The sequence below is a fragment of the Artemia franciscana genome, chromosome 9 (genome assembly GCF_032884065.1).
Source record: "Artemia franciscana chromosome 9, ASM3288406v1, whole genome shotgun sequence".
Classification (NCBI taxonomy): domain Eukaryota; kingdom Metazoa; phylum Arthropoda; class Branchiopoda; order Anostraca; family Artemiidae; genus Artemia; species Artemia franciscana.
Genome location: NC_088871.1, coordinates 41,546,301 through 41,574,118, shown reverse-complemented (window position 1 = coordinate 41,574,118; position 27,818 = coordinate 41,546,301). Strand labels below are relative to the sequence as shown.

Sequence of the window (27,818 nt, the reverse complement as noted above, 5' to 3'; positions counted from 1 at the left end):
TAAAAAGGGATGCTTATTATATCTAGAATTGAAGTTATCGACGCGGTAAAAAGCGCTTGATCAATTTTCGACCAGCAATGACGGTGTAGAGGTGCTGAAGGACCAAGAGATGTACTTCGATGACCGAAAGATGGAAAAGACACTAAGAAGGCTATGGGATAATGATCAGACAATTGACAATCAAACACGAACTTTACTGTAGTGAAACTTCGTCGAGTGATCCCTAAAAAATGGTTTGATTCTGTAATCACTGAATCGTAGGGTCTGTCAGGACATTTGCATCTTTTGGTACAGATTCCAGTAAGGCCAAATCCATATCTTTTGATATTTACCTTCAACTTGGAGAAGATCATAAGGGGTAATATATAACTTATTGAAACGCAAATTGAAGTGTGTGGCAAAATATATATATATATATATATATATATATATATATATATATATATATATATATATATATATATATATTTATATATATATATATATATATATATATATATATATATATATATATATATATATATATATATATATATATATATATATATATATATATATATATATATATATATATATATATACATATGCTATTTATGTATATCCCAAGAAACGTTACATGCCTTAATTATAACAATACAAAGGTGTTTTTTTTTTTTTTTTTTCAATTGATTGGGCAGACAAACATAGTAGGTAATGAAACAGATGGAAAGCATAGAAATAACTGCATTTTTTTATTACTGACATTAATATGTGTAGACACATTAATGAAAAATAATAAAAACCTGCAGTTATTTCTATGCTTTCCGTTTGTTTCATTAGCTACTAAGTTGGTCTGCCCAATCAATTCGGTTGGTTTTTTGCTGCCAAACTTCAGATCAATTAGCACAAAAGGTTTTGAAAAGGTTTTAAGCAGGCCACTTCGCCCTGGGGGATCTACCTGATAATTATTACATATTATAATCTGTAGTACAAGGCTATAAGCAAAAAATTCGTTAAAGTAGCAAATCCTGGCGGTGTCGATGTGGAATTTGCGGATGTTAAGGCAGGACGGACTCGCAAATAATCTTCCTATACCTCCCATGTTAAACATTTGGAGTTTGCCTGACGCTCCTGAATTAGTGATTTTGGCGGTTTTTATGTCAATAGAAGTAAAAAAATCTGGTGAATATTTTGGCCTAATCAAATCTTAAAGCCGACAATTATTTTTTTTATAATTCCAAAATAATTATAAAACCTGTTTCGGGTTTGCATTCTAGATTGCTATGCTTGACATTGTTGTTGTGGGGTATCAAAAAATAGAGCAAAAACTTTTCTATTCATCAATAAGAAGCTTTTTTCTATAATATATACCTCCTGGCTGCAGTCCCTTCAAATACTTTACATATTTGTGCTCCGAAGTCAAAATTTCCCCTCAAAAGGTTAGATTGAGCTGTAATCAGAGCATCTAAGAATGCAAAAATTACACCAAGGGGCTAACCACTCGGATTGTTCAGGAGCGATTCAGTCAATCATTATTTAGTTCTAACCTGTTTAAATAGAGTCTAGAGAAGAAGCAAGGTGCAGACACCAAACTGCCGGTTAATTAATATATAAGAAAATTGTATTGTATAAAAAATTAAGGATAAGCTGCGTCTAATCCTAGAGATAAATTGAACACAACACAAGGGCCGAATATATATATATATTTAGACCACAACGCTCTTACAATATTTTTCAATCAACTCTTGTCATGATGCTCAGAAGCATCTATCAAATTTTTCAAGTTTTCATTGTAGAGATAGCTAAGTATTTGTTCAGCACATTCATGTGGTAACTCAGCAAATCTATTAAAGAGAAAATTGAATCTTCTATTGGCTAGTTCAAGTAACACTTTCCTTTCTATACTCTTTCTGAATTGGCTAACTATTATTGTGTTATATATTGGAAATTTTGCTTGAACTTTGCTTTTGGCTGATCTCAGTGAATTTTTCAAGGAATTTTCATTCATTGTATATAATTTGAGCTTATTGATAATATGAGCTATTGAGCTTATTCTTTTGACCAAAAGATCATAGAACGAAATGTTACAAAATATTATTTCACTCTTCATTTGTTCCAGTTCTCTTTCACACAATGTCACTAATCCCAATGTCCTGTAATCCCACCAGGTTAATGTGGGATTACACATTAATCTGGTAAGTGTAGAAGTGTTTTCTACACTTACATGTAAATTTGCCGCTTTCATTTTTAATATGTGGCATGCAAGATATTCAAAAGTTTCCGATCTTGATAAATCAAGTGGACTTTTACCATGATCGTTTCTTACATTAACATCTGCACCAAACTTTAAAAGATATTCAACAGTTTCTGTGTTATTATATATAACTGCTGTATGAAGTGGAGTTTCACCTTTATTTTGTCTTATATTAACATCACTGCCAGACTTTAAAAGACATTCAACAGTTTTTAAGCATTCCCTTGATTTTGCTGCTAAATGAAGTGGACTTTCACCAATACTGCTTTGTATATTAGCATGAGCGCCAAACTTTAAAAGGCATTCAACAGTTTTTAAGCAATGGATTGATCTTGCTGCTAAATGAAGTGGAGTTTCACCATCTTTGTTTCGTAGATTAGCATCAGCGCTAAGACATTCAACAGTTTTTAAGCATTCCATTGATTTTGCTGCTAAATGAAGTGGACTTTCACCAATATTGCTTTGTTTATTAGCATGAGCGCCAAACTTTAAAAGGCATTCAACAGTTTTTAAGCAATGGATTGATCTTGCTGCTAAATGAAGTGGAGTTTCATCATCTTTGTTTCGTAGATTAGCATTAGCGCCAGACTTTAAAAGACATTTCACAACTTTCTCTGAGCGTCTACGTGAAGCTGCTAAATGAAGTGGACTATTGCCATCACCATCTCCAGCATTAACATTTGCACCAGACCTTAAAAGACATTTAACTGTTTGTAAGCGTCCACCTAAGGCTGCTGAATGAAGTGGACTTCTATTGCTAATTCCTTTACTTTTAAAGTCATAACGATATTCAACAATCTGTGAGTTTCCTTCTGAAGCTGCTAAGTGAAGTGGACTTCTGTCATAAATATCTTCTGCATTAACGTCCGCACCAGACCTTAAAAGACATTCAACAGTTTTTGGGTGTCTATACGAAGCTGCTAAATGAAGTGGACTTTCACCACGATTGTTTCTTATATTAACATCTGCTTCAGACTTTAAAAGATATTCAACTATTTTTTGGTATCCATTTTTAGCTGCTAAATGAAGTGGACTTTTACCATTTTTGTTTGGTAGATTAGCATCAGCACCGAACTTTAAAAGACATTCAACAGCTTTTGGGTGTCCATACGAAGCTGCTGAATGAAGTGGACTTTCACCATGATTGTTTCTTATATTAACATCTGCTTCAGACTTTAAAAGATATTCAACTATTTTTGGGTGTCCATTTTTAGCTGCTAAATGAAGTGGACTTTTACCATTTTTGTTTGGTAGATTAGCATCAGCACCAAACTTTAAAAGACATTCAACAGTTTTTGGGTGTCCATACGAAGCTGCTAAATGAAGTGGACTTTCACCATGATTGTTTCTTATATTAACATCTGCTTCAGACTTTAAAAGATATTCAACTGTTTTTGGGTGTCCATTTTTAGTTGCTAAATGAAGTGGACTTTCACCATTTTTGTTTGGTTGATTAGCATCAGCACCAAACTTTAAAAGACATTTCACAACTCCTTTTGAGTGTCTACTTGAAGCTGCTAAATGAAGTGGACTATTGCCATCAATATCGCTTGCATAAACATTCGTACGAGACCTTAAAAGACATTCAACTGTTTGTGACCGTCCACCTAACGCTGCTGAATGAAGTGGACTTCTGTCGCTATTTCCTTCGCCATCTTCCATCACTGAGGATGTCTCCATTTCATATTCTCTATCTTTTAAGGTTCTTTTAAACATTGCTTTGTACTTTATCAAATACAATCAATAACTGAACCACACACCGTCGGGATTCCGACTTATATAGTAAAGATGACGTCATATTTATCACACTATTTTGATGCTCAAATAATGACGTCACTTGCAAATATAAATTCTACATGAAGGTTGCAATGACGTCATATTAGAATCGTATGATATTATTGCAATAAAGTCATATAAGGAGCTAAGTAAATTAGTCAACTAATTGCTAGTCATGTAAAAAATCAAAATAAAAACCATACAAATATAAATGAGAACCGATGGTCGAAAACATGGTAGAACCGAAGAATATATTTCTGAAAATAAAGGTGGAATTGTGGATATATATTTCCATCACCTTCCCACCACCATTCTCTGAAAATCATTTAAACTGTCTAATTTCATAACTTTCTCATTAATAAATTTGTCTCCATGAAGTTCCTTATGCAAAATGTATTTTCTCCTTATTTTTTTAAGTCCCATTTAGAAATAAAATAATCAAATTTTGTAGCTTTTGTAGATAAGTTTTACTGCACTGACTTAGAAATGAAAAATTTTCACCAAGAAAAAATCTTCACATTATTTTGTATATTTTTTTATTTTCAATATTTTAATTGAAGGGGAAAGGTATAACTCCTCTAGTGAATGTCGATAATCTCATGTTAACTCAATGGTGCCAATGAGAAATCACTTGCAATAGGAAATATGTAAAAGGTGGATTCCCTGTGGTATTATTTTCAATAGATTTGGCCTCTGATCTTAAGCTGGGCTTATCAAAGTAGACACATTTTGAATCTGGGTTAAGCCATGAAATATTCTCACTGTTCAGGAGAACAATACACTTTTTTTGACATAATAGTTCAATTAATTGATTTACTTGATCATCAATTGTTTATTAATACATCCGTCCCTGTTTCTTTTAGAAAACTATCAGACCCGTTTAAATACAAAAGTCTTGACACAATTTAAATTTATTTAAAAAATTCGTTTATTTAATTTTAGATTTTCTCACTTTAGCCCGTGATTCCCAACGAGGGGCGTGTAGGCTACACCGGTGCAGTAGGGTAATATTTTGGTGGATAATGAGAGGAGGTACACTCTTTGGCAGACCATACTTTAGAGCATTAATTTTGAAAAAAAGCATGTGAATAACGTCAGATTTTTAATTTCAAAGAAAAATACGTTATAGTATTGCAATAATGTCGACTATTGTATAAGAGGTGTTTTATACAGACGCTTCTTTTGATTATCAAAAAATATGCCTAGAGGACAAACCGGAAAAAAAAAATGCCAGTTTGCTGGCTTTCTTAGCTTCCTTCGAGTGAATTCATGGAATTTTTTTTTCAACAAAACAGATGTATCAAACTTTTGAGTCGACATCATTGCTGTTAGTGGAGATTCGTATTAAAGAAAGGGGTCTGAGAGGGAGGCTGATTGTCCTCTAGTAACTTTCAGCCTTTAAAAAGGACACAAGAGCTTTCAATTTCCAGTCAATTGAGCCCCACCCCTATTTCTTAAGATAGCCTCTTTCATTTCAAGTGAAAAGGAATACAGATATTTGGCACCTCCTGCAATGAGGTCCCTTTAGCCCAAGGTTCTCCTATAATTAAGCATTCCTTTCTACCCTCCACTTTCCCTAGAGGTCATTCTATACTTATCTGAAGGCTTAATTAGAGTAATATAATTTCAAAATAAATTTCAAACTTTAAGATAACTGCCCTCCCCCCCCCTCTACGGTTGAAACGATCAACATTCACTCCTTCAAAATAGAAAATTCACACACATCATTTCGTGTAATTTTACTAAAAAAAAAAAAAAAAAAAAAAAAAAAAAATGCGTTTAGTTAAATGCAGCTTTGAAATAAATGTTACAAACCATTTTTTCCCAATAAGAATTGAAGCATAACCGCGCAGCACCATTATTCAGACTTAATCTAAAATAAAGTAGGCGAGAGATAAATGACACAAGACGATCAATAGCATGAAGAAGATACAAACAAGAATAAAAACAGTTTGAAAAAAATTAGATTACAACGAAATTATGTTGGTCAAAACCACTGCTTGGCTCCTCAGTGCTATAGTTTTTTTTTATATATAGGCTTTAAAATAACCCTATTATTTTAGTTAAACAGCCTTTGTCTTTCAGGTGTCGAAAACTGTCATACTTTGTGGTTGGACGAAAAGTCATACTTTGGTGGAGAGAGCAGATTGAGGAGACGACAATCCCTTTCATATACGGAATAATTACTGTTCGTTTTAGGTTTTGATGTTGCTCCTTACTTTCAGTTACAAAAATGATTTTTTATTTCCTAATGGTTTTTAAATAAAACTAGTAAATATGCTCCTTCTCCTTGAAAATTTCTTTTCACATAAACTGCCCTCCCCCCCCCCTCCAGACGAATTCCCACCAAACAATTTTATTCTAGCTGACAATTTCTTGTGAACGATTCCAGATGATTTTTTTTCTTCTTTTTTTTTTAGCACACTCATTTGAAAACCTTTCATTTAAGATTTTTTTTAAAATCATACCGGAAATCTCCTCCTCTGTGTAAAAGTTGCTTCCGAAACAAGCCCCCTCCCAATCTTATTAGAAAGTTGCTCCCACTGAAGGCTCCCAATATAAAATTTTACCCTGTAGAAAACTGCCCTGTGAAGAATTTTGATTCTTCACAGGGCAGTCTTCAGAGAAAATATCTGACAATTCCGACACAGTAAAAATTTCCTCTGCACGATTCTCCCTAACATCTCTACATGTAAAATTGTGTTGGCAAAGATAAAGTAAGACAAGTAAAAAAAAAAACAGTCCACAAGTGAAAATAATTTCTGTGAACACACCTGTACCAAAGCCAGATTGAGGCTTTTTCACAATGTATAGGAATGCCAGTTCATTCTCACTTCAAAGCTTAGTTTCTCGATTTGTTGATAAAAGATTCCTTAATTTTAAACTTTCAGTACCTTTTTGAATTGACAGAAGTGATATTACCTCAGTCGAGCTACTATCTCTGCCATTTTTTGGTGCAAAGCGCCAATGTCGGCCGAAAGGGGGCCAGAATACTATCGATAATAAAATGTTGGGATCACCTATTTATTTATAACTATTGAAAAGTGTTTATATAGCCTCCCTACACAATGCTCAACGGTTGAGTGTTTGCCGTAAAAGATTTATCCAGTTGATACAAAATACCTGACTACTATAAACTTTTATTTTAAGCCTCATGTCAATAAGATGAACCATTTAAAACTTCTTAGTAGTCTATAGTTATGTTTAAACTATTAGGGCGAAGTCAATCCATCTTTATGTGGTGGAGGGAGGAATGGAACTTAAAAATAGCACTTTTAGGTCCAAATTCTCTTGCTTTCAGTGAGAAGTCCAGATAAATATGGAGCGGTGGAAAGACATTTACTATTCTTATAAGCTCATTTTGACTAAGCTTTCATAACATGTACATGATTGCCAAAACAAACTGTGAATGGAAAATCTCCTAATAAAAGATTTGTTGAAGCATCTCTTGATAAATATAGAAGTTATAAGCCTAAAGTTCAGTTTTGACAGCTCCCCCTGAAACGCTCTCACCCCCTCCCAAACACAAACTTTTTATTAAAGACAGGCCTGGATCAGAAGGTTCGCGGCAATTAAGTCCATTTAAAGAGCGACACTTTTGAGTAAAAACCGAGCATCCAAAAAAGGAAATTTGATTCAACAAATACATCAAGAGAATCTGGTTTTAATTCCGATTCCAAATTTGAAGAGTTCATCAATGTTAAATTACCAATCGAAATTTTTTAGCAATTGTTTCATTGTATGCCACCTTAAGAGGTAGAGCTTCCTTTCAGAATATTTTTAAAAATCTATAAAATTATACATCTTTTAAATAGACACTTACCGGGGAAAATTTCTGATTTTTAATACCCTATGTTCATTTGAACTAACTTGACCAGAGTGGGACATACAGTATTTCCCTTCAGATGGCGTTAAAATTTTATGTTACTTAAAATTGTTTACCTTTGGTGGTAATAAAATCAAAGTAAAAAACAACCCAAGATAGTAGTAATCGAAGTCCCAAAAATAAAGATTTTGATAGCAAAATAGATATTTAAAGAATCAATGCCTTTTATGGAAATGCTGAATACATGAAACTTGTTGAGTCTCAAGGTAACTGAGATAAACATTAAATTAAGAGTAAATTCCAAAGAAGAGAAAAAACAACCCCTACAAAATTAGTCCAATCCTCCATTCTTTTTGGTTTCAAGATGGAACCAACCAGTCTTCTCTTGTATTATAGAAACAACCGCATCGTAGCAAACATCCAATTTCTGCCATCTCCTGCCATAAAACAAGAATTTTTACCTAACTATTGTCCAAATTCTATTGAGCGGACAATTCGGATCGAGAAGATAGATAATTGATGTAGAACTGTCGAGTTGCTAATTAATAGCGTATTTAACTGATTTAGATTGCCTTCCGAATTCTGTAAAAATTCAAATCTTTGGTTCGAATCCATTGTGTCGTTAGACCTGTATTTTTGTACGATCATCTGTATGGCTGTTTTCATCTGTTGCTTTGGGAATTGATACTTATGTCTCGAGAAAAAAAAAAGGCAAGAAACTCAACATCTTTTTATCGCGCATGTTTAATGTTCACTCGAAGACGTACAAGGTGACTTGCTGTAGAAGAAGAGATTGTTTTGAAAAACTACCGCTTGGGAATTTATCGTAAAAAAGCACCTACTGCACCTATGTATATATATATAAATATATATATATATATATATATATATATATATATATATATATATATATATATATATATATATATATATATATATATATATATATATATATATATATATATATATATATATATATATATATATATATATATATATATATATATATATATATATATATATATATATATATATATATATATATATATATATATATATATATATTTTTATATATACATATTTAATATTTATAATATATATATATATATATATATATATATATATATATATATATATATATATATATATATATATATATATATATATATATATATATATATATATATATATATATATATATATATATATATATATATATATATATATATATATATATATATATATATATATAAATATTTATTTATAATGCAAACTACTCTAGCTGCAAAACACCTTTTTCTCAAAGCATACTGTTTAAGATGAAAACTTCTACATAATTCGTTATCGAGGTTGGAAGATTGCTTTTAACAAGACAAGTTTCTCCAATTTTTTATCTCCAACCTGGCTATGCTTTGTATTGAAAACCAAACCCCAAAGAGAAAAAAGACATCTACTGGAGTAGACAATGGTATCGGAGTGTTGAACTTTTGGAAAAATCTCACAACGTCTGGATATTCTGACAGACTCATTTGAACAGTTTTTATCATCAATGAGCCTTATTAGCTGAGCTTCCGTGTTACGGCCAAAAGAAGAATCCATGCTTCTCCCAACATCATCACTGTCAAAAGGAAAAAAAGGGCCATCAGAATTGATCAACGTCACTGTGATGTGCTCAGCATCACAATCAGTAAACTGATGCTCAGCTTTGGCTAGTAAAATGTGTTTCACTTCGTCACAAAACACATCAATGATTTAGTCCCGGATATATCCCGGCATCAATCTTTCCTCAAAGCAAAGTGGTTTCCATTAGATATTGCTAGTTAATTGGAACAAGGTTCACTTAGCTGTATTGTAAAAGCGAGTTCGAAGCAGTTCTCTAAGCTGTACCAGTTTCTTCTACGAGAGCCTGCTCGTGCTTGATGGCGTTTTTGTTTCATGTCAATCATTGGACATGAAACAAATCAATCAATAATGTTTCATGCTATCAACGTGAGCAACAGCGTTCCCAGAAAACACTTCATATATCCATGCAGTAAGTCAAAGGCCCTGGCCATAGAGGTAGTCACCTTAGCATACTCCTCGAGAAATTCAAGCTGAATCACTTTCAACTTTGGTAGGTTTCTTTACTTACTTTTTTCATTTTTATATACTTTTACTTTAATTGACATACTTTTTTCATTGCCTTTAGAAAAATGTTAGTCTCTAAACTTCAAGCAATAAAGAAAAAACAAGTTTTTTCAATTGAAAATAAGGAGCAACATTAAAATTTAAAAGGAAAAAAAATGTTAGGGGGGCTGTCCCCTCCTCAACTCTTTTGAAACGACCAGGAGTCATTTTCAAAGAATTGGGACAAAATTAAGACTAGTGTAAAGACCGAGGTGTTGAGGAGGGGGGCAACCAGCCTCATATACGGAAAAATTTTGGTTATATTTTTTATTTTTAAATAGTTACTACAAACGTATTCAAAAACAAAATACAACCAGCTACTAGAAAGCCCTGTAAGGTTTGTGATGGCAGCCGATTAAACAAAAACTAGATCTACGTTGCATGGGCAACGTGAGGTGTTGCGGCAACGTTTGTTCGGCTTCGCCGAGTAAAGTGTTGCGAGAGCAACACTTTGGTTTTGTTTCCTTGCTTAGATTAAAGAGTAACACTTTAGATTAGATTAGATTAACACTTGCTTTAATTTTTGTTCGTTTTAAGTTTTACTGTAGCTCCTTACTTTCAGTTAAAAAAAGTATTTTTTTTTATTTAATTTCACAGTAGAGACAGAAAATCAAAGTGTTAGACGAAGCCAACCAAAGGCTGTCACAGCACTTTACGTCGCGCTAGCAACTTAAATCTAATTTTTAGTTTGACTCATCATTCATGTAATTATTGTTCGTTTTTGGTTTAATTAAATAAATAAAAAACAAGTTTTTTTAACTGAAAGTAAGGAGTGACATTGAAACTTAAAACGAACAGAAATTACCCCGTATATGAAAGGGGCTGCTCCTTCTTCAACGCCCTGCTCTTTACGCTAAAGTTCGACTCCTTCTCTCAACTCTCCTTTTTGAAAACAGTAAAAACTTTAGCGTAAAGAGCAGCGCGTTGAAGAAGGAGCAGCCCCTTTCATATACGGGGTAATTTCTGTTCGTTTTAAGTTTTAATGTCGCTCCTTGCTTTCAGTTAAAAAAACTTGTTTTTTTTAATTTAATTTCTGAACGTTTTTTAGTTAATCCATGTTTTGATTTTGGCTTTCCGCAGTTGAATAATTAAAGCGAAATTTGCATATTTATTTATTTGGCTAAATGGCTTTCCCATAGTTTTGATCGAATGATTTTGCGAAAAAAGGAGGGGAAGGAAGCCTAGTTGCTCTCCAATTTTTGGGGTACTTAAAAAGGCAACTAGAACTTTTAGTTTCTACGAACGTTTTCATTAGTAAAAGATATACGTAACTTATGAATTAGCTTACGTAACAAACTTCTATGTTCGTATGTTTTTATTACGTATATCAGAAGGTTCGCCCACTCGTCAATACCTAATCAATAACTCTTTGCATTAAAGCTTAAATTTTGTCCCCTGAATCACAAAGGCCGTAGAATAAATAGTTGAAATTACTAAGAATCCTTTAGCGTAAAGAGTGAGGTATTAGGAGGAGGTGAACCCCTTATATGCGTAATATTTTCTGTTCGTTTTAAGTTTTAATGCTACTCCATACTTCCAGTTGAAAAAAACTTTTTCATATTTATTTTCTCATTGTTTTTTTTAATAATGCTAGAAAATGCTGCGCCCCTTTATGGAAATCTTCTTCCCCCGTGACAAATTCCTCCATGGAAAATTTCCCCCACATAGCCCCCTCTTCTCAACCCCCCTCCCAACCCAAAAAAAAACCTGAAAACATCTCTACATTTCCCAATAACCATTAATATATGCAAACACTGGTCAAAATTTGCAACTTGTAGCCCCTCCCACGGGGACTCTGGGGGAGTAAGTCGTCCCCAAAGACATAGTTATAAGGTTTTTCGACTATGTTGAATAAAATTGCTATCTCAGAATTTTGATCCGACTACTTTGGGGAAAAAATGAGGGTGGGAAGGGGCCTAGGTGCCCTCTGATTTTTTGGTCACTTAAAACGGACACTAGAACTTTTCATTTCCGTTCGAATGAGCCCTCTTGCAAAGTTCTAGGACCACTGGGTCGATACGATCACCCCTGGGAAAAAGAAAAAAAACAAATAAACACGCATCCGTGATTTGTCTTCTGGCAAAAAATACGAAATTCCACATTTTTGTAGATAGGACCTTGGAACTTGTACAATAAGGTTCTCTGATACGCTGAATCTGATGGTGTGATTTTCATTAAGATTCTATGACTTTTAGGGGGTGTTTTACCCTATTTTCTAAAATAGGGCAGATTTTATCAGGCTCGTAACTTTTGATGGGTAAGTCTAAACTTGATGAAACTTATATATTTAGAATCAGCATTAAAATGCGATTCTTTTGATGTAACTATTGGTATCAAAATGTTATAGAGTTTCGGTTACTATTGAGCCGGGTCGCTCCTTACTACAGTTCGTTACCACGAACTGTTTGATATCGTCATTCATAGTTTTGTTTGCTTTAAAGTGGACTTTGTTTTAAGAGTTAATTTTCACTCCTTCTAAATTTTTAGATCTGTTTTCACCTTTTCCTGAAAAGTATTTTTTGTAGTTTCTTAGTTGCCACAAAAAATTCATCAAACTGTTTGATGCATTGTTTAAAATCAAATAGTTCGTGATAACGAGCTGTGAGCAAGGAGTGACTAGTAGTAGTAGTAGTAAGACGACACTAAACCCTCAAGGTCCAAACCGGCGGTGCTGATCTCCGTTTCGTGGCCCTTCAGCCAGGAAGTGCAATGGGGGGCTGGGGGCCAACCGTCCTGTGGTTTCACACACCTTTGCTGCTTACCTTCCCCAGATTTCTCCAGGTACCCATTTAGAGCTGGGTTGATTCTGACTGACCTTACAGAGTCACGCCACTGACCCCCGTCCCAAACTAAATAACCGGTCACAACTGGGATTGAACCCATGCTCCTTGGACACAGAATGAAGGAGTGACTAGGATTAATAGTAGCTGGAACTCTAAAAAAGGAAGTTTTGACGACAATACGGACATTAAAATTAACTTTTTATGGCCATTCAAAATGTGTAGAACTGTCAAATTTAAATTTACCCATAAAAACCAAGAGTTTAGCAAAACCCGCCTGATTTCTGAAAAGGGGAGAAAACTACCCCAAAAGGGTAAGTGATCTTTAGGAAAATTAGACTTTCAAATCCAGCATATCAAAGAACCCTGTCTTAGAGATTTCAAGTTCCTATCTTTAAAAATGTGGATTTTTTTTTCGAAAGAAGATCACGAATGCATGTTTATTTCTTTTTGTTTGTGTGTTTGATTATTTGCTTTTCTTTCAGTTTTTCCTTGGGGTTATCATAACGGAGAAATAGCCATAGAAAATCAGGTGAAGGCTCATCGAACGGGAATTGTGCCTTTTTTAAGTATTCAAAAATATTTTGCCATAACAAAGTAAATATTTGATATGGCATTTCGAGGCACAAAATTACAATGTTGCCCCAAATTGAATCAAGTTACTATCGGCTGAAAATTCAGAGATAACATCTCGGTTTTAACGGTCCACACAAAATAAACAATTAGATTAAAAATGTATTTTAAACTTCGTTTAACTAATATGATTCCCAGGATTTTAGCTACAAGAATTAGAGTCCTCCGAAAGAGGGTGCGATCTTGATGGAAATTTTGTAATGGGATTCAACATGTCTGAGAGCCCTATAGATACTCAAAATTTGAAACTCCTCATTTTTTTATGCAGTTAAAGAACATTTAGATGACAGTTTGATTTGGAGACGGTAGCTTATTGTGGATAGATAAACTTTGTTTTGAAAAGCAAATACACTAAATGAATCCTTTTTTTTAAAGTCTCGCTGAACAGAAGCTTAATTTAAACAGTAGAGTTTGAGGAGGTGATACGGATAGCTCTTCCCGTATTAGGGTAGCATTGATTAAAAACGAACAGAAATTAAATAATATGCTGAGTATTCCAAATGAAAGTAAAGAGTGACATTAAAGCTTATCCCAAATAAAAGTTTTCCCGCATATGAAGGGGGCTACCTCCTCCGGAGCCCCTCGCTCTTTCCACGAAAGTTTGGCTTTTTTAACAAATTCTTTAAGAATGACTGATCAAACACAAGTGCCGTTGAATTAGAATAAGAAGTGTTTTAAAGCACAATAAGTCTTAAACGCAAACTTTAGCTTAAGCATCGGGGGATTAATGATGGTAACTCCTCCATTATACACAGAATAATCTATGTTAGTTCTGAGTTTTAATGTCGTCCTTTACTTTCAATTGAAAAGAACTTGTTTATTATGTAACAAAATACTGAAAATAATGGCCATTTTGTACTTAGTCAATGTTTTGTAATTATAAATTTAAGGCCGGACGCTCCTCCAGAAATTATACTGCCTGTTCAATTCTTTTTCAATCGCGGCAAATCACACAAGCACTCAAGGTTATCAGATTTCACTGCCGTCATTAAACTCAAGGGGTTTCTCACTGAAAATTACGATTAATGTATATTCATTCTTCGTAATTCGACAAGTAAATAGGAATATTTATTTGTAAAAAGAACTATTATTCGAGGAGAAAATTAGAGAAATTATTATTCGAGATTTTTTTGGAGGAGGGGGGTTCAACTCTTACGAAAGAAATACCAGGAAAACACAGGAAAATTAAACATTTCGCTGAGAAAATTAAGCATTATACAAATTTAAGGTGGGTGAATCCCTCGCCTGCGTGTGTGCCTGTGGTCTGGTCATCATTATTTGCCAGGAGACGCGGTATAAAATTGTGGAAATTACAAATAAAAAGTACATATTATCGGGTTTTTACTTCATGCAGACCTATTTAGAAAAATATAATTTAAATAACTGCTCGCAGCGAAGTGACAAATTTATTTCATTTTATCAAAAAGTTCGTGGTAACAAACTGTACTAAGGAGCGACCCGGCTCAACAGTAACCAAAACTCTAAATAACGGATTTTTGATACCAATAGCTACATGAACAAAATCGCATTTTAATGCTGACTTTAAATATATGAGATACCTATCTAAAATTACGAGTCTAAGAAAAATTGCCTTATTTTAGAAAATAGAGGGAAACACCCGATAAAAGTAATAAAACCAAAATTACACCCATTCAAATCAGCCTATCAGGGAACCCTACCATGGAAGTGTTAAGCTTCTATCAGCAAAAATATGGATTTTTTTTTCCAGGGGTGATTATATCGAACCAGTTGTCATAGAATGTTGCGAGCGGGCTCATTCCAACGGAAATGAAGTTATATACAAGTGAATTATATATAAAAAATGAAGTATATAGGGCCCTTTTTAAATGATCTAAAAAAATTGCAGGGCACCTAGGCCCCCTCCCACGCTAATTATTTTCCCACAGTCACCCGATTAAAATTCTGAGATAGCCATTTTATTCAGCATAGTCGAAAAACCTTCTAACTGTGTCTTTGGGGACGACTTATTCCACCAGAATCCCCGTGGAAGGGGCTACAAGTTACAAACTTTGATCAGTGTTTATATAGTAACGGTTATTGGGAAATGTACAGACGTTTTCAGGAGGATTTTTGGTTGGGGGGATGAGAACAGGGGGTTATGTTGGGGGAGCTTTCCATGGAGGAATTTGTCTTGGGGGAAGAAAATTTCAATGAAGGGAGCGCAGGATTTTCTAGCCTTATTTCAAAATAGAACAATACAAAAATAAATATGAAACAGCTTTTTCAACTGAAAGTAAGGAGCAGCATTAAAATTTAACACTAACAGAATACAGAAGTTCGTTACGTAAGCTAACTCGTAAGTTACGTAGATCTTTTACTAGCAAAAACGTTCGTAAAAAATTAAAAGTTCTAGTTGCCTTTTTAAGTAACCAAAACATTGGAGGGCAACTAAGCCTCCTCCCCTGCTCCTTTTTTCTCAAAGTGATTCTATCAAAATTATGAGAAAGCCATATAGATATGAAATTTCGTTTTAATTATTCATCTGTGGAGAGCCAAAATCAAAACATGCATTAGTTCAAAAACGTTCAGAAATTAAATAAAAAAAAAGACATGTTTTTGACTGAAAGCAAGGAGCAATATTAAAACTTGAAACGAATATAAATTACTTCGTATGTGAAAGGGGCTGCTCCCTCCTCAACGCCCCGCTCTCTACGCTAAAGTTTTACTCTTTCTCTCAATTCTACTTTTTAAAACAGTAAAAAACTTTAGCGTATAGAGCGGGGCGTTGAGGAGGGAGCAGCCCCTTTCATATACGAAGTGATTTCTGTTCGTTTAAGTTTTAATGTCGCTCCTTACTTTCAGTTAAAAAAACTTGTTTTTTTTTATTTTGCTTATTCATACGGGTTCATTAAAAAATATTCTAAAGTTCGATTGTTGCTTGAGTATTTGTATATCTGAATTTGTATTCGGATAAGACTGTAATGACACATGATAACTACCCATACCTAGCACAGTTGGATTTATATAAACGGTTTTCGTATCTCCATACTTCTTGGCAACCTTCCGTCGACAATTTCTGGTAACAGTGCCTCAAAATAAAATTTTTGTAGATTTGGCAGCATTTTGTTAGACCAGAATTCACGTTCACGACCAATCTTTTCATAATATAATTCCTCTTCCCCTAAAAATATTACAAAGTATACAAAATCAATGTCACAACATTCCAATTGCATTTGAACTTGGTAATAGTAGTCATGTGTTCTTTTCAGCTTTATTTCACTATTTACTTTCTTTTCAAGACACATATTTTTTTTAAGCGCTATCCACTCTTCCAATGTAAGCCCTTTTGCTGTCAAAGGGCACTTCACCTCCAAAAGAGCCTTCTCACTCGAAGGAAAAATTGCTATCCCGTCCGGACTGGCCCCTAGAAACCCATATTCCTTGTGAATGAAAAGCCCAGCAGAGTTCACAATGCAACCCATTTTCTTTACAAAAGCTGCAATAGCTACAGGCTCATACATCTGACCATGCTCCATTGCCTTTGTTTGGTGGTTTCTGGGATACAGCAGCTGCCGAACTAATGAACCCACAGTCTTCAACCGCCTTTTACAAACAGCACCAGCTACGGAAGCTGTAATTCTGTTTTTTCTGTATTCTATCCAGCTATTATCGATAGAATTTCTCTGAAGCCTAGTGGCTTTTTCGATACTGAGGATTTCTGTTGCAGTACATTGGAGACGAGTCAAAAAATCTGTTTTTGCAATTTCGAGCGCACTGCAATCAAGATCCGGAGCAGTTGCGTTCGAGCCGTAGTTTTTGTCTGCTCCGGTTGGCTCCCTGATTTCTTTTGAAGGGAGTTTTGTGGAAGCATTAGTGAAAAGGCACTTTCTAGCAGACAGTTTTTACGTCGTATGCTAGGGGTGTCTTCAGGATTGACCTGTAGAACTTTCCCGGAGAACGAGCAGCGTGTAGGACAAAATCTATGGTCGCCACGGAAAAAATGCAGAGGAATTGTCTTAAGCGCACTGATGAGATCCTTCACGCTTTTCTTCTCTGTGGTGGCACATGCAATTGCATTTCTGGCAAAATCACACAATTTCTTTATTATTGCAGCACTAAGAAATCTTCTGCATTCAGCATTTTCATGCTGCTTCTTATATAGTCTGTTTTTCAAGCATTTGCACGCATAATTAGCACACTCAATTTTTTCTATATTTCTGCCATATGGTACCCTTGCTATAATTTCAGAATGGGTAATCGAATCGCCATCGGCAACAAATCGAGTATATCTTAGATTGTGCATGGATGTTGCTATTCGGAATGCGTCAACTAATATATCTGACTCCATACCTGTACTGGGCCCCTGCCAGTTCATAAAACATGTATGTTCAGGAACAGATCTATTTACTTGATGCCTGTATTTCACGCAAGTACAGCAATATTTGTTCCTAATTCCTAGATTTAAGAGTTTCTTCGAATAGAAACCTATCACCAGTCCACAGCCCGAGATTGCGCGATATCTATTCCCATAACTTCGTGTACACCAGCTTCCATCAACTATAACACATGTCTCTACAGCTCCATTTGGGTGAATTTTCTCACCTGCTTCCAGTGCCATCCTTCGCTCGGCTTTCCCATTTTTGATAAGATAGCCATAGAGAACTTTTTCCAATTCTACGCAAATTTCTTTCTCAAATTTCGTAAAGACTTTGAGACGGGGTATTTATTCCAATGGTAGAGAAAAGTTCTTCAACCTGGGCGTGAGTCATTCCACCATTTATTGGACCAACCACTACCTCCTTGTTGACACTTACTGTTCCTGTTTCTGTTTTGTGTTTCTTTCTGATAGTATTCACACTATCAAAATCAGTCCTTTTCCGTTTTTTGACTTACGGTTTTCGTTGAGTCTTTTTTTGTATGCCTTCGAGGAGCAAGGGGGTTTTCTGTGTGAATTGTGGCTTCCTCGTGACATGATTCGCATTTGAAGATGGGTCTTGAGCGCAGTCCAGCTTTACATTCTTTAGAAAACATCATATTTGAAACCAAATTGATTTCTTTGAACCTGTAAATAAAGTGCTAATTAGTTGTGAGGAAGTAAACTAGTAAAGTAGCGATTTTATTGTTTTGTTGGAAAGGAAAGTGCTATAGCTTCAAAAAGGATAGGTAGTATGTAGAGTAGTGAGCGATGTAGGGTAATTAAAATATGAAATAAAATATAAAATATAGCTAGAATTGGGTGAGAAGTGGAAATTATACGATCTAACCGAAAGTTTGTTGTATTTCATTGTCAGATTAAACCACCCAATTTTATTTATGTATGTAACCAAGCCAAAAACTGTCCTGGAACTACCAATCAGGAAAGCAAAGTATTTCAAAACTTTACAAAATCCTTTGGGGCATGACAGGAAATGCCCTCTAAATAGACCCGTGTCGATTTACCAAATTCCAAGGAAAATTACTAACCAAATTCCAAGAAAAATTAAGTCTCACTTGACTCCCTAAAATCAAATTCAAAGTAAAAATCCTTGCCTCAAATTCAGTTGCATCTCAACTATCATTTAAATTTTTATTCGAGTAATCCACAAAGTTCTTATTAGTACGATTAAAAATACCAATATGCTTTTATGAGTTAGGAGGATCAAATTAGCTAGTTTGTTTCTCAAATCCTTTAAAGCCTTTGCAGACATTCTTTCAGAACCTTTATCCGTACTTTTTAATGATTTGATAAAAAACAAGTATTTTAAATGAAAGTAAGGAGCAACATTAAAACTTAGAACGAATAGAAATTATCCCGTATATGAAAGAGGCTGTTTCCTCCTCAACGCCCCACTATTTACCCTAAAGTTTGACTCTTTCTCTCAACTCTACTGTTTCAATACTGTAAAAACTTTAGCGTAAAGAGCGGGACGTTGAGGAGGGAACAGCCCCTTTCATATACTGGGTAATTTCTGTTCGTTTTAAGTTTTAATGTTACTCCTTCCTTTCATTAAAAAAAAATCGTTTTTTTATTTAATTTCTGAACGTTTTTTAGTTAATCCATGTTTTGATTTCGGCTCTGCGCAGATGAATAATTAAAACGAAATTTGTATTTTTATTTTTTTGGCTAAACGGCTCATAGTTTTGATCGAACGATTTTGAGAAAAATGAGCGGGGAAGGAGGCCCAGCTGCTCTCCAATTTTTTGCTACTTAAAATGCAACTAGAGCTTTTAGTTTTTTACGATGGTTTTCATTAGTAAAGATATACGTAACTTACGAATTAGCTTACCTAACGAACTTCTATATTCGCAGGTATCTATTACAAATATAAGGGGGGCTTGCCCACTTGTCAATGCCTTGCTCATTACACTAAAGCTTAAATGTTGTCCTAAATCCTTAAGAATGACCCCTGAATCACAAAGGCCGTAGAATAAATAGTTGAAATTACTAAAAATACTTTAGCGTAAAGAGTGAGAGATTAGGAGGAAATGAACCTCTTGTATGTGTAATATTTTTTGTTCGTTTTAAGTTTTACCGCTGGTCCTTACTTTCAGTTGAAAACACTTTTTCATATTTATTTTTTCATTGTTTTTTTAAATCATGCTAGAAAATCCTGCCCCTTCCCCTTCTTCCATGAATTCCTCCCCATGACAAATTACTCCATGGAAATTTTCCCCCACGTAACCCTCTCTTCTCAACCCCTCCTTCCAACCAAAAAATCCCACTGAAAACGTCTGTACACTTCCCAATAATCATTACTATGTGCAAACACTGGTCAAAGTTTTTAACTTGCAGCTTCTCCCACGGGGACTTTGGGGGAGTAAGTTGTCCTGAAAGACATAGTTAAGGTTTTTCAACTGTGCTGAATAAAATGGCTATATCAGGATTTTGATCGGACGACGTTTGGAAAAAATGAGCGTGGGAGGGGGCCTAGGTGCCCTCCAATTTGTTTGGTCACTTAGAAAGGGCGCTAGAACTTTTCATTTCCATTTGAATGAGCCCTCTCGCAAAATTTTAAGACCACTGGGTCGGTACAATCACCCTTGGAAAAAGGAATTAAATAAATAAACACGCATCTGGGATTTGTGTTTTGGCAAAATATACAAAATTCTACATTCTTGTAGATAGGAGCTTGAAACTTGTACAATATGGTTCTGTGATACGCTGAATCTGATGGTGCTATTTTCTTTAAGATTAAATGACTTTTAGGGGGGTTCCCCCTTTTTCGAAAATAAGGTAAATTTTCTCAGGCTCGTAACTTTTGATGGGTAAGACTAAACTTGATGATGAAACTCACATATTTAAAATCAGCATAAAAGTGCGATTCTTGAGATGCAACTCTTGATATCAAAATTCTGTTTTTTTAAGCTTTGGTTACTATTGAGCCGGGTCACTCCTTACTACATTTCGTTACCACGAACTGTTCGAAATTACCTCTACTGGTAAGTTCGCTTTATGTTGGAAATAAAATGATAAAAAGAAGTTTTTTAACTGAAAGTAAGGAGCAAAATTAACGAACAGAAATTACTCCGTATATCAAAGGGCCTTTTCCTCCCTCAACACCTTGCTCTTTACGCTAAAGTTTGACTCTTTTTCTCAAGTTTACTTTTTAAAACACTAAAAAACTTCAGCGTAAGGAGCAGAGCGTTGAGAAGGAGCAGAGCGTTTTAATGTCGCTCCTTACTTTCAGTTAAAAAAATTGTTTTGTTTCATTTTATTTCTGAATGTTTTTGGATTAATGCATTTTTTTTTTTTTTTCTGTTTCTCTGTTTGCCATTCTGGCATGTCCAATGAATTGTGGGACAGAATAGAGGCAGTTCAAAAAACATGTCTAAGAATTATTTTAAAACAGTGTAAAGGGCCTTACATTTCCCTTCTTCGGAGAGCAAATCTAGTCACCCTTAAGGAAATGAGAGTACAAATTTCCTTATTATTTTGCCAACAATATCGTGCATAACCCTTGTACTACTTCTCTTTTCCCTAGTGAATATTTACCCACCCGCCACGTCAGAGGCGGATCTAGGATTTTTTTTTTGGGGGGGGGTGTACATGAAAGTTTACTCCGATAAACTTGTGGACAAAGAAATACCAGCAATTTAAAGGGAACTGCAACAATTTTTAAGTCGTACGTAGGTAGTGGACATGGACTTTAATTTAATATAAAAGCTGATGAGTTCTATTGAAATTAAAGTCAATTAGAAATATTGATACAAAAAAAAAGTAAGTTTATAAGAACCACCTCGCCATAAAAACAATTAAAAGGTTGTTCATCCTCTACAAAAAAATAATATATTTAATCTTTTCTGCATAATTTTTAGCATTTGCACTTCTGGCGACTATAGCGAGTTACTTAAACTTTGTATTGTCAAAAAAAAAAATTAGTACCATATTTTGGTATCATACATTCTTTGGAACTAATTGATGATTAAACATTAAGTAATAGTTCGTTTGATGGTGTAGCAGGAAAAATAGAACAAAGAAATAGAAATATAATGCTTTCTTAATGTTGCTATTAGCAGCGAATTAAGTCAGAATTTTAAATCTCCCCTTCTTACGAATGAAGATTTTCGCCTCCCAGTTGGCATTTGTGGTAATACGGACAGATTCCCTGGATAAACCTAAATTTAATTAAATACTTTTTGGGGACATGTGTCATTAATAAAATTCTAATAGAGACTGCAAAAACTAACTGAAACCTTGTTTCAAACTTGTTTGCAAAAAGAAACAGCCTTAATAATTAAAAACTTACTAAAAACTCGACTATTAAAAACCAAATAAAGAAAAAATTTCATCCCTAAAAGAACCAGAGCAAGCGGTCCCAACCACAAATCTACTACTATGTCAGGGGAGGGTGCCCCCTGCATTCGCCACTGCCCCACGTTCTAATTCAACAAAAATCCCCCTTCTTGCCCAATAAGAGTTTCCACTGAAAGATATAGAAGAACGTTCATCCTTCACATAGTTGAAATTTTAAATTACTAACCCTCCCCTCTTATCGCTCCACTTTTAACTTGTAGTTTTAATGCTTATTTTGCAACTGCAAACTTTACAATTCTTGCAAGGTAAACTAAATTGTCATTTTGTTTAAATTTGTTTTCCCGGTTTTAATTTACGACTTTTTATGATTTGACTTTTTTACTGATTGCAATTTTATGAGTTTAAACTGGTTTGATATTTATTACTGATTGGCATTCACCATTTTTTTAAATTTTTTTATTGTCACTAAAGTGTGAATTTGGCCCTTTTGGGCTTGTGATAGCCATTTTGTAGAAATAAATCTTGTCTTGTCTAAACCGTAGTTTGAAAATAATGTGATAGATAACCCGTGAAATATGACAAGAGAAGAGCACGACAAGAGAAGACTTGAGTACGAAGATGAGATTGCTAAAGAAATAGCGAAGCAACTGCCGATTATTCTATATAAGCTTTAAATTGTTGGTAAAACCAACAATAGTGAAATTAAACCAACCTAAGTAGATACCATCGGAGTGTTCTGTTGTTTTGGGATGAAAATATCTTTAAAAGTTATCGAACATTCTTTCTCTATAGCAGAAAAGACAATTATCAAGAATTAATAAGGTACAAGTTGTATTAATTGCAATCAAGAATAATTCCCCATCCTAGTAATTTTGATAGCAGTAAATCAATGACGTAAAATGAAAGACAAAGAAAAAACTTACAAGTGGCGAATCACGAGCTTTTCATAATTCTCAAAAAGGTAAGGCAGATCCACAATCCAGCGTGAGCCTTTTAAAAGGTCTGACCCCAAATTTCTTCCAGAAGTTATAACTTTCAACACAAGAGAAGAATTTGTTCCAATTCCTTCGGAACTTGATTCGTCGTGAACCGAAGCATCCGTTAAGTCTTCTAACAAATATTTTGGTAAACGCGGTCTGCCTCTAGCCCGATAATTTAATTTCAACTTTTCACGATGGGCCTGCACATTTGGCAAATTGAGCCCTCGCATATTTCTTTTTTTCCCCATGTTACTGTGGTCAATAACAAGAACTGTATAAGAATTTTATTAGGGCTTTGACCATTTTTATCGGGGTTCACTTACTAAGGGGTTGAATTGTTTCTTGGAAAGGCCTTGGAATTGAGACTGGTCATTGACTGATTTAGTATGGGTAATTTTTATTGGGGTTTATTTACCAACGGGTTGGATTATTTCTTGGAAAGGCCTTGGACTTGAGACTGGTCATTGACTGCTTTTGTAGTTTGCTTTGGTAGTTCTACAGCAAGACTCGGGTCTTGCTATAACAAATTTAAATATTCTGGGGATATTTTGGTTCGTTCATTAGTTATTTTGTTCCATTCATTAGTTATTAATTAGCTTATTTTATATATTTTTAATTCTTATTTCAATACGAAGATTATGCAAAATTGTACTTATACTACAATACATAAATTTGTTCTAAATTTATTTTAATGGTACAATAATAACTAAAACGATAGATCAATCTTTTTGAAATAAAACCATTGCTTCTTCATTGCAGTTTCAAAAGTGTTCATGAGCGTTCTAAAATGGTCACAATTGATCAAAAGTGCTTATAATCGTAATAAAGCATTTGCGTTAACAAGTGATCAAAATTGTTTAAAGAGACTTTTGGTGTTAGTAAGTAATCTAAGGTGTGTATAAGTGATCTTACTCTTTAGATGCATGTTAGTGTTTTAAAGAATTTATAAGCAATCTAGAGCGTTTGTATGATTTTTAAGCGTGTATTAGTGTTCAAACCCTTTATAAGCATTCTAAACCGTTTATAGGCTGTGCCAAATGTTTCAAGTGATCAAAATTTTCTTTAAGGAGTTGTAAGTGATCCAAAGTGTTCATTAGTGACCAAAAACGTTTACAATTGATTAAAAGTACTATAAGCGTTTAAAAGAGTGCTTGAAAGTAATCCAAAGCACTTATAAGTGATATAAAGTATTAATATAAACGCTCTAGACCACTTATACACGGTTTAGATCAGTTTTAAGTGTCATGAAAAGGATCGAACCTTTGGGGAACCCATATTAAATGTTCCCTTCAGAATTCACTTGTAAATATTTATGCGGTTTAAAAGTGCTGTAGTATAGTTATAAACAATTTAGAATGGTTATAAATGCTTTAGCTTTAATCAACAAGCCTTAGCTTTAATTAATGCCTTATAAATGTCCTGTATAAATATTTTAGATTGATTATAAACGCTAAAGATCACTTATAAGCCCTTTAGACCACCTATAAACACTTTATATCATTTATGAATGCTTTCGATTACTTTAAACGCTTTAGATCATTAACAAATGCCATAGATGAGTTAAAAATGCTTTAGATCATTTATAAACGCCTTAAATAACTCATACATTCTTTAGATAACTTGTAAACTCTTTTGATAAATCGTAAATGCTTTAGATCATTTATACACACTTAGATCCTTTATACTACTTATGGGCTTCCTGAAAACCGTCGCTTTTAACTCTTTACCTAGTTTAAAATTTGCCCTGAAAAATTCGCTCACTGGAAATTTTCATCCCCTTGGAAAATCATCGCTGTGGAAAATCCCACCAGCAGGAAATTTGCCCCCCCCCCCAAAAAAAAATGTAGGCATACTTCCCAATAATAAAGAATATACGTAAACAGTGGGCAAATTTTGTAACTTAAGTCTTTTCCCAGGGACTGTGGAGGGGGGCAAGATATCTCCAAAGGCATAGTTATTCGGTCTTTCAATTATGCTGAACAACATGGCTATTTCAAAATTCGGTCAGGCGATTTTGAGAAAAAAGGGCTGTGGGAGGGGGTTTAGATGCGCTCCAATTTTTGCCTCACACTAGCCTCAAGAGAAGATTCTCTGGGTGGGACCCCTACTCTTGAATATGCCAATTGATGCTCGCTTTAAGTTTTGACTTTTAGAATTAGAAATAACAAAAAAACTACGTGTTTTTACATAATAAATTGTTTATGAATTTACGATTTGAATAATTAGTTCTTATACGAGACTTTTATCTCTTCATGGTTTAGATCTTGTGACAGTAGACAAAAATTTTCTTGAATTTGATGATTGTTGGTGCCCCAAAGATATAGGTGGCTTTCGTTTTCTCCATTCTGATACAGAAAAGTTTTCACCAGATAAACATGGAAATGTAAAAGGTGCCAAGGGTTTCACGCGAATCACTTTTTCCTACAACATTTGATTTATTTGTTTATTTTGCTACATTATAAACAAAAAACTGTTTTAGTTTCCTTTCTTTATTGAAAATGAAAACGTTTGTATAGAGTAATGTTAGACATATTAAATTATCAGTGACGTCAATTTTGGGAGGTGGGGTTTGCTTGCGTCCCTTAGATTTGAAAAACATGTTTCTAAAAAGTATCTTATTAAAATATCTTTTTAGGGATATTTTCAACGAAAAAAAATAGAAAAAAACGACAAACTTATCCCCTCCCAGATGGTGCTCTACAGCCACTGGTGGATTCAGGTGGGGTCGCGACCACCCTTACGTAGTGATGGATTTGGGGCTGGGACTGCTTGTTCGGGTTGGCGGTGGTATGAGAGGTATTTTTTTTGTAATTGGTTTTCAACAGTTCAGTTATTTATAAGTTTTTAATTATTAATACTATTTCATTTTGCAGACAAGTCTGAAACAAAGTTTCAGTTACTTTGTGTGGTCCCTATAAGATTTTAATGATGACGTATACTGCCTTAAAGTATTTAATTAAATTTTGATTTTTCAAAGGGATCTGTCCGTATTACCACAAAAGGCAACAGGGAGGCAAAAATCTTCATTTCTTAAAAACAAAGAGGGGAAATTTAAAATCCTAACTTCTTTAGGCTATCGAAATGGTATTTCAGGATTGTTCTGTCACAATGAGGCGGAACAAATTTAATCTTTAAACAGCTTTTACTGTTCAAAATATTTTTTTGAGTCTTTCTTTGGCACAGTGGAGAAGAAGTTGATATCCTTACCTTTTTTGCCTGTCATAAAATTTGGGTTTGCTTTTTTTGCGAAGCGGGGTGGTTTTTAAAACATTGTTGTTTTTTAGGGGATTTGTGTAATAGAAAGTAAATGATTTGTCTAATAGAAAGTAAATGTGTGCCTTCGACTTTTTTGACTTGACTTTGACTTTTTTTAACATAATAAACAAAAATATAATTAACTATGCTAGGGAAAAACTTAGATTTTGCTTACGCGTAGCACTTAACTATATAAACATTCCTAAAGGCATCCTAAATTAAAAAAAAAAATGATAACTACATAAATGTTTCTAGAAGCATCCTGGACTCATTAGAATAGCAATAATAAAAAAGAAAGAAAAGACAATCACCTGCTCTCAAAAACCCCCAGGGTAGAAACCACCATCAAAATACAACTCTATCCACCCCAACTCCTTCAACCCGCTCCTCCCTCCAGACCTATAACCCATTCACAGCCCCCCCCCCACCCCCAAGAATAAGAAAAACTAAAAAAAAATAATTCCCCAAGAAATACTACTTTAACTTTTTTTTTTAAATTGTGAGAGGTGCTAAGCCGCCCTGACGCTCACTTGAAGCAGATTCTATTTGGAAGGGCCAAGATACTTCAAAGTAAAACTAGATCTCACTACTTTCAATAGCCACAACCAAGTTATTACATCTTCTTGTATCATGATCATGAACAGAACTTCTGATACGGTAAAACTCATTAAAGTTTCCGAGACCAAATTATGCACAAAATATAACCAATGAGAAGTTCGTGAGGTACACTATTAAAAGTGCGAAGGTATTATTGGTTCACGTTTTGGATTTCGGTGAGCAAATGGTGACCACTTTACAGCCTATTTCCATCTAATTAAAGATTTGCGTTATATGACATATCGCCTCCTCTGTTCATCCTAAAACATTAAAATAAAGGCCAAAGTCTTCAGCAATATCTGAACTTTAATAAAGGTTTGTATAAGTGTCCACTTGAAACTAAGTATATGAGTCGAAATACTCCTTCAAAGGTCGGAGTAATCTTTTAAGATAACTAGATTTTTGAAAAAATTTTTATAAAAGAAGGCAAATAATTTTGTGATTTTTTTTTTTTATCAAGCCAGTATAGATGGTTCTCTGAATCCTCAATTTTTATAAGCAGAATAGCATTTTGTTTTAACATTCACAATCGAAATGACGAAAAAAAGTGGAAATTCACACCATTTGAGTTAGCCACAGAAACGGAATACAACAAGAATATTACTTCAGAATTTCTCTCCTTCTCAATACCAAACAGTCACAAAATATAGCTATGTTTCTGTATAGAGGTTGCACATATTTGTCCATAAAATTGTATAAACTGCTATATATACTGCTCAGAATGTTTATACTTATTTTGAGACATGCCATCCAATCATGCTGTTACGAATAGTTTCTAGTATATCAAAATTTTTACAGGACAATTCTTTTAGTTAATGCTAAATACTAAAAGAATTTCTAATGAAAGAATTTCTTTCTAAAGGAATTTCTTAATACC

The 27,818-nt window shown here is 34.2% G+C and overlaps 2 protein-coding genes across 2 annotated transcripts in view; both read right to left on the bottom strand.

Annotated features, from left to right (window-relative positions):
- The window catches only part of LOC136030826 (nitric oxide synthase, salivary gland-like), a 57,432-nt gene that overhangs the window by 13,537 nt on the left and 16,077 nt on the right, over nt 1-27,818 (bottom strand). The window lies entirely within an intron of this gene.
- On the bottom strand, nt 838-3,968 carry LOC136031424 (serine/threonine-protein phosphatase 6 regulatory ankyrin repeat subunit A-like). Its single transcript, XM_065710992.1, has one exon. It carries the CDS (start codon nt 3,947-3,949, stop codon nt 1,718-1,720), a length of 2,232 nt encoding a protein of 743 aa, XP_065567064.1. The 5' UTR covers nt 3,950-3,968; the 3' UTR covers nt 838-1,717.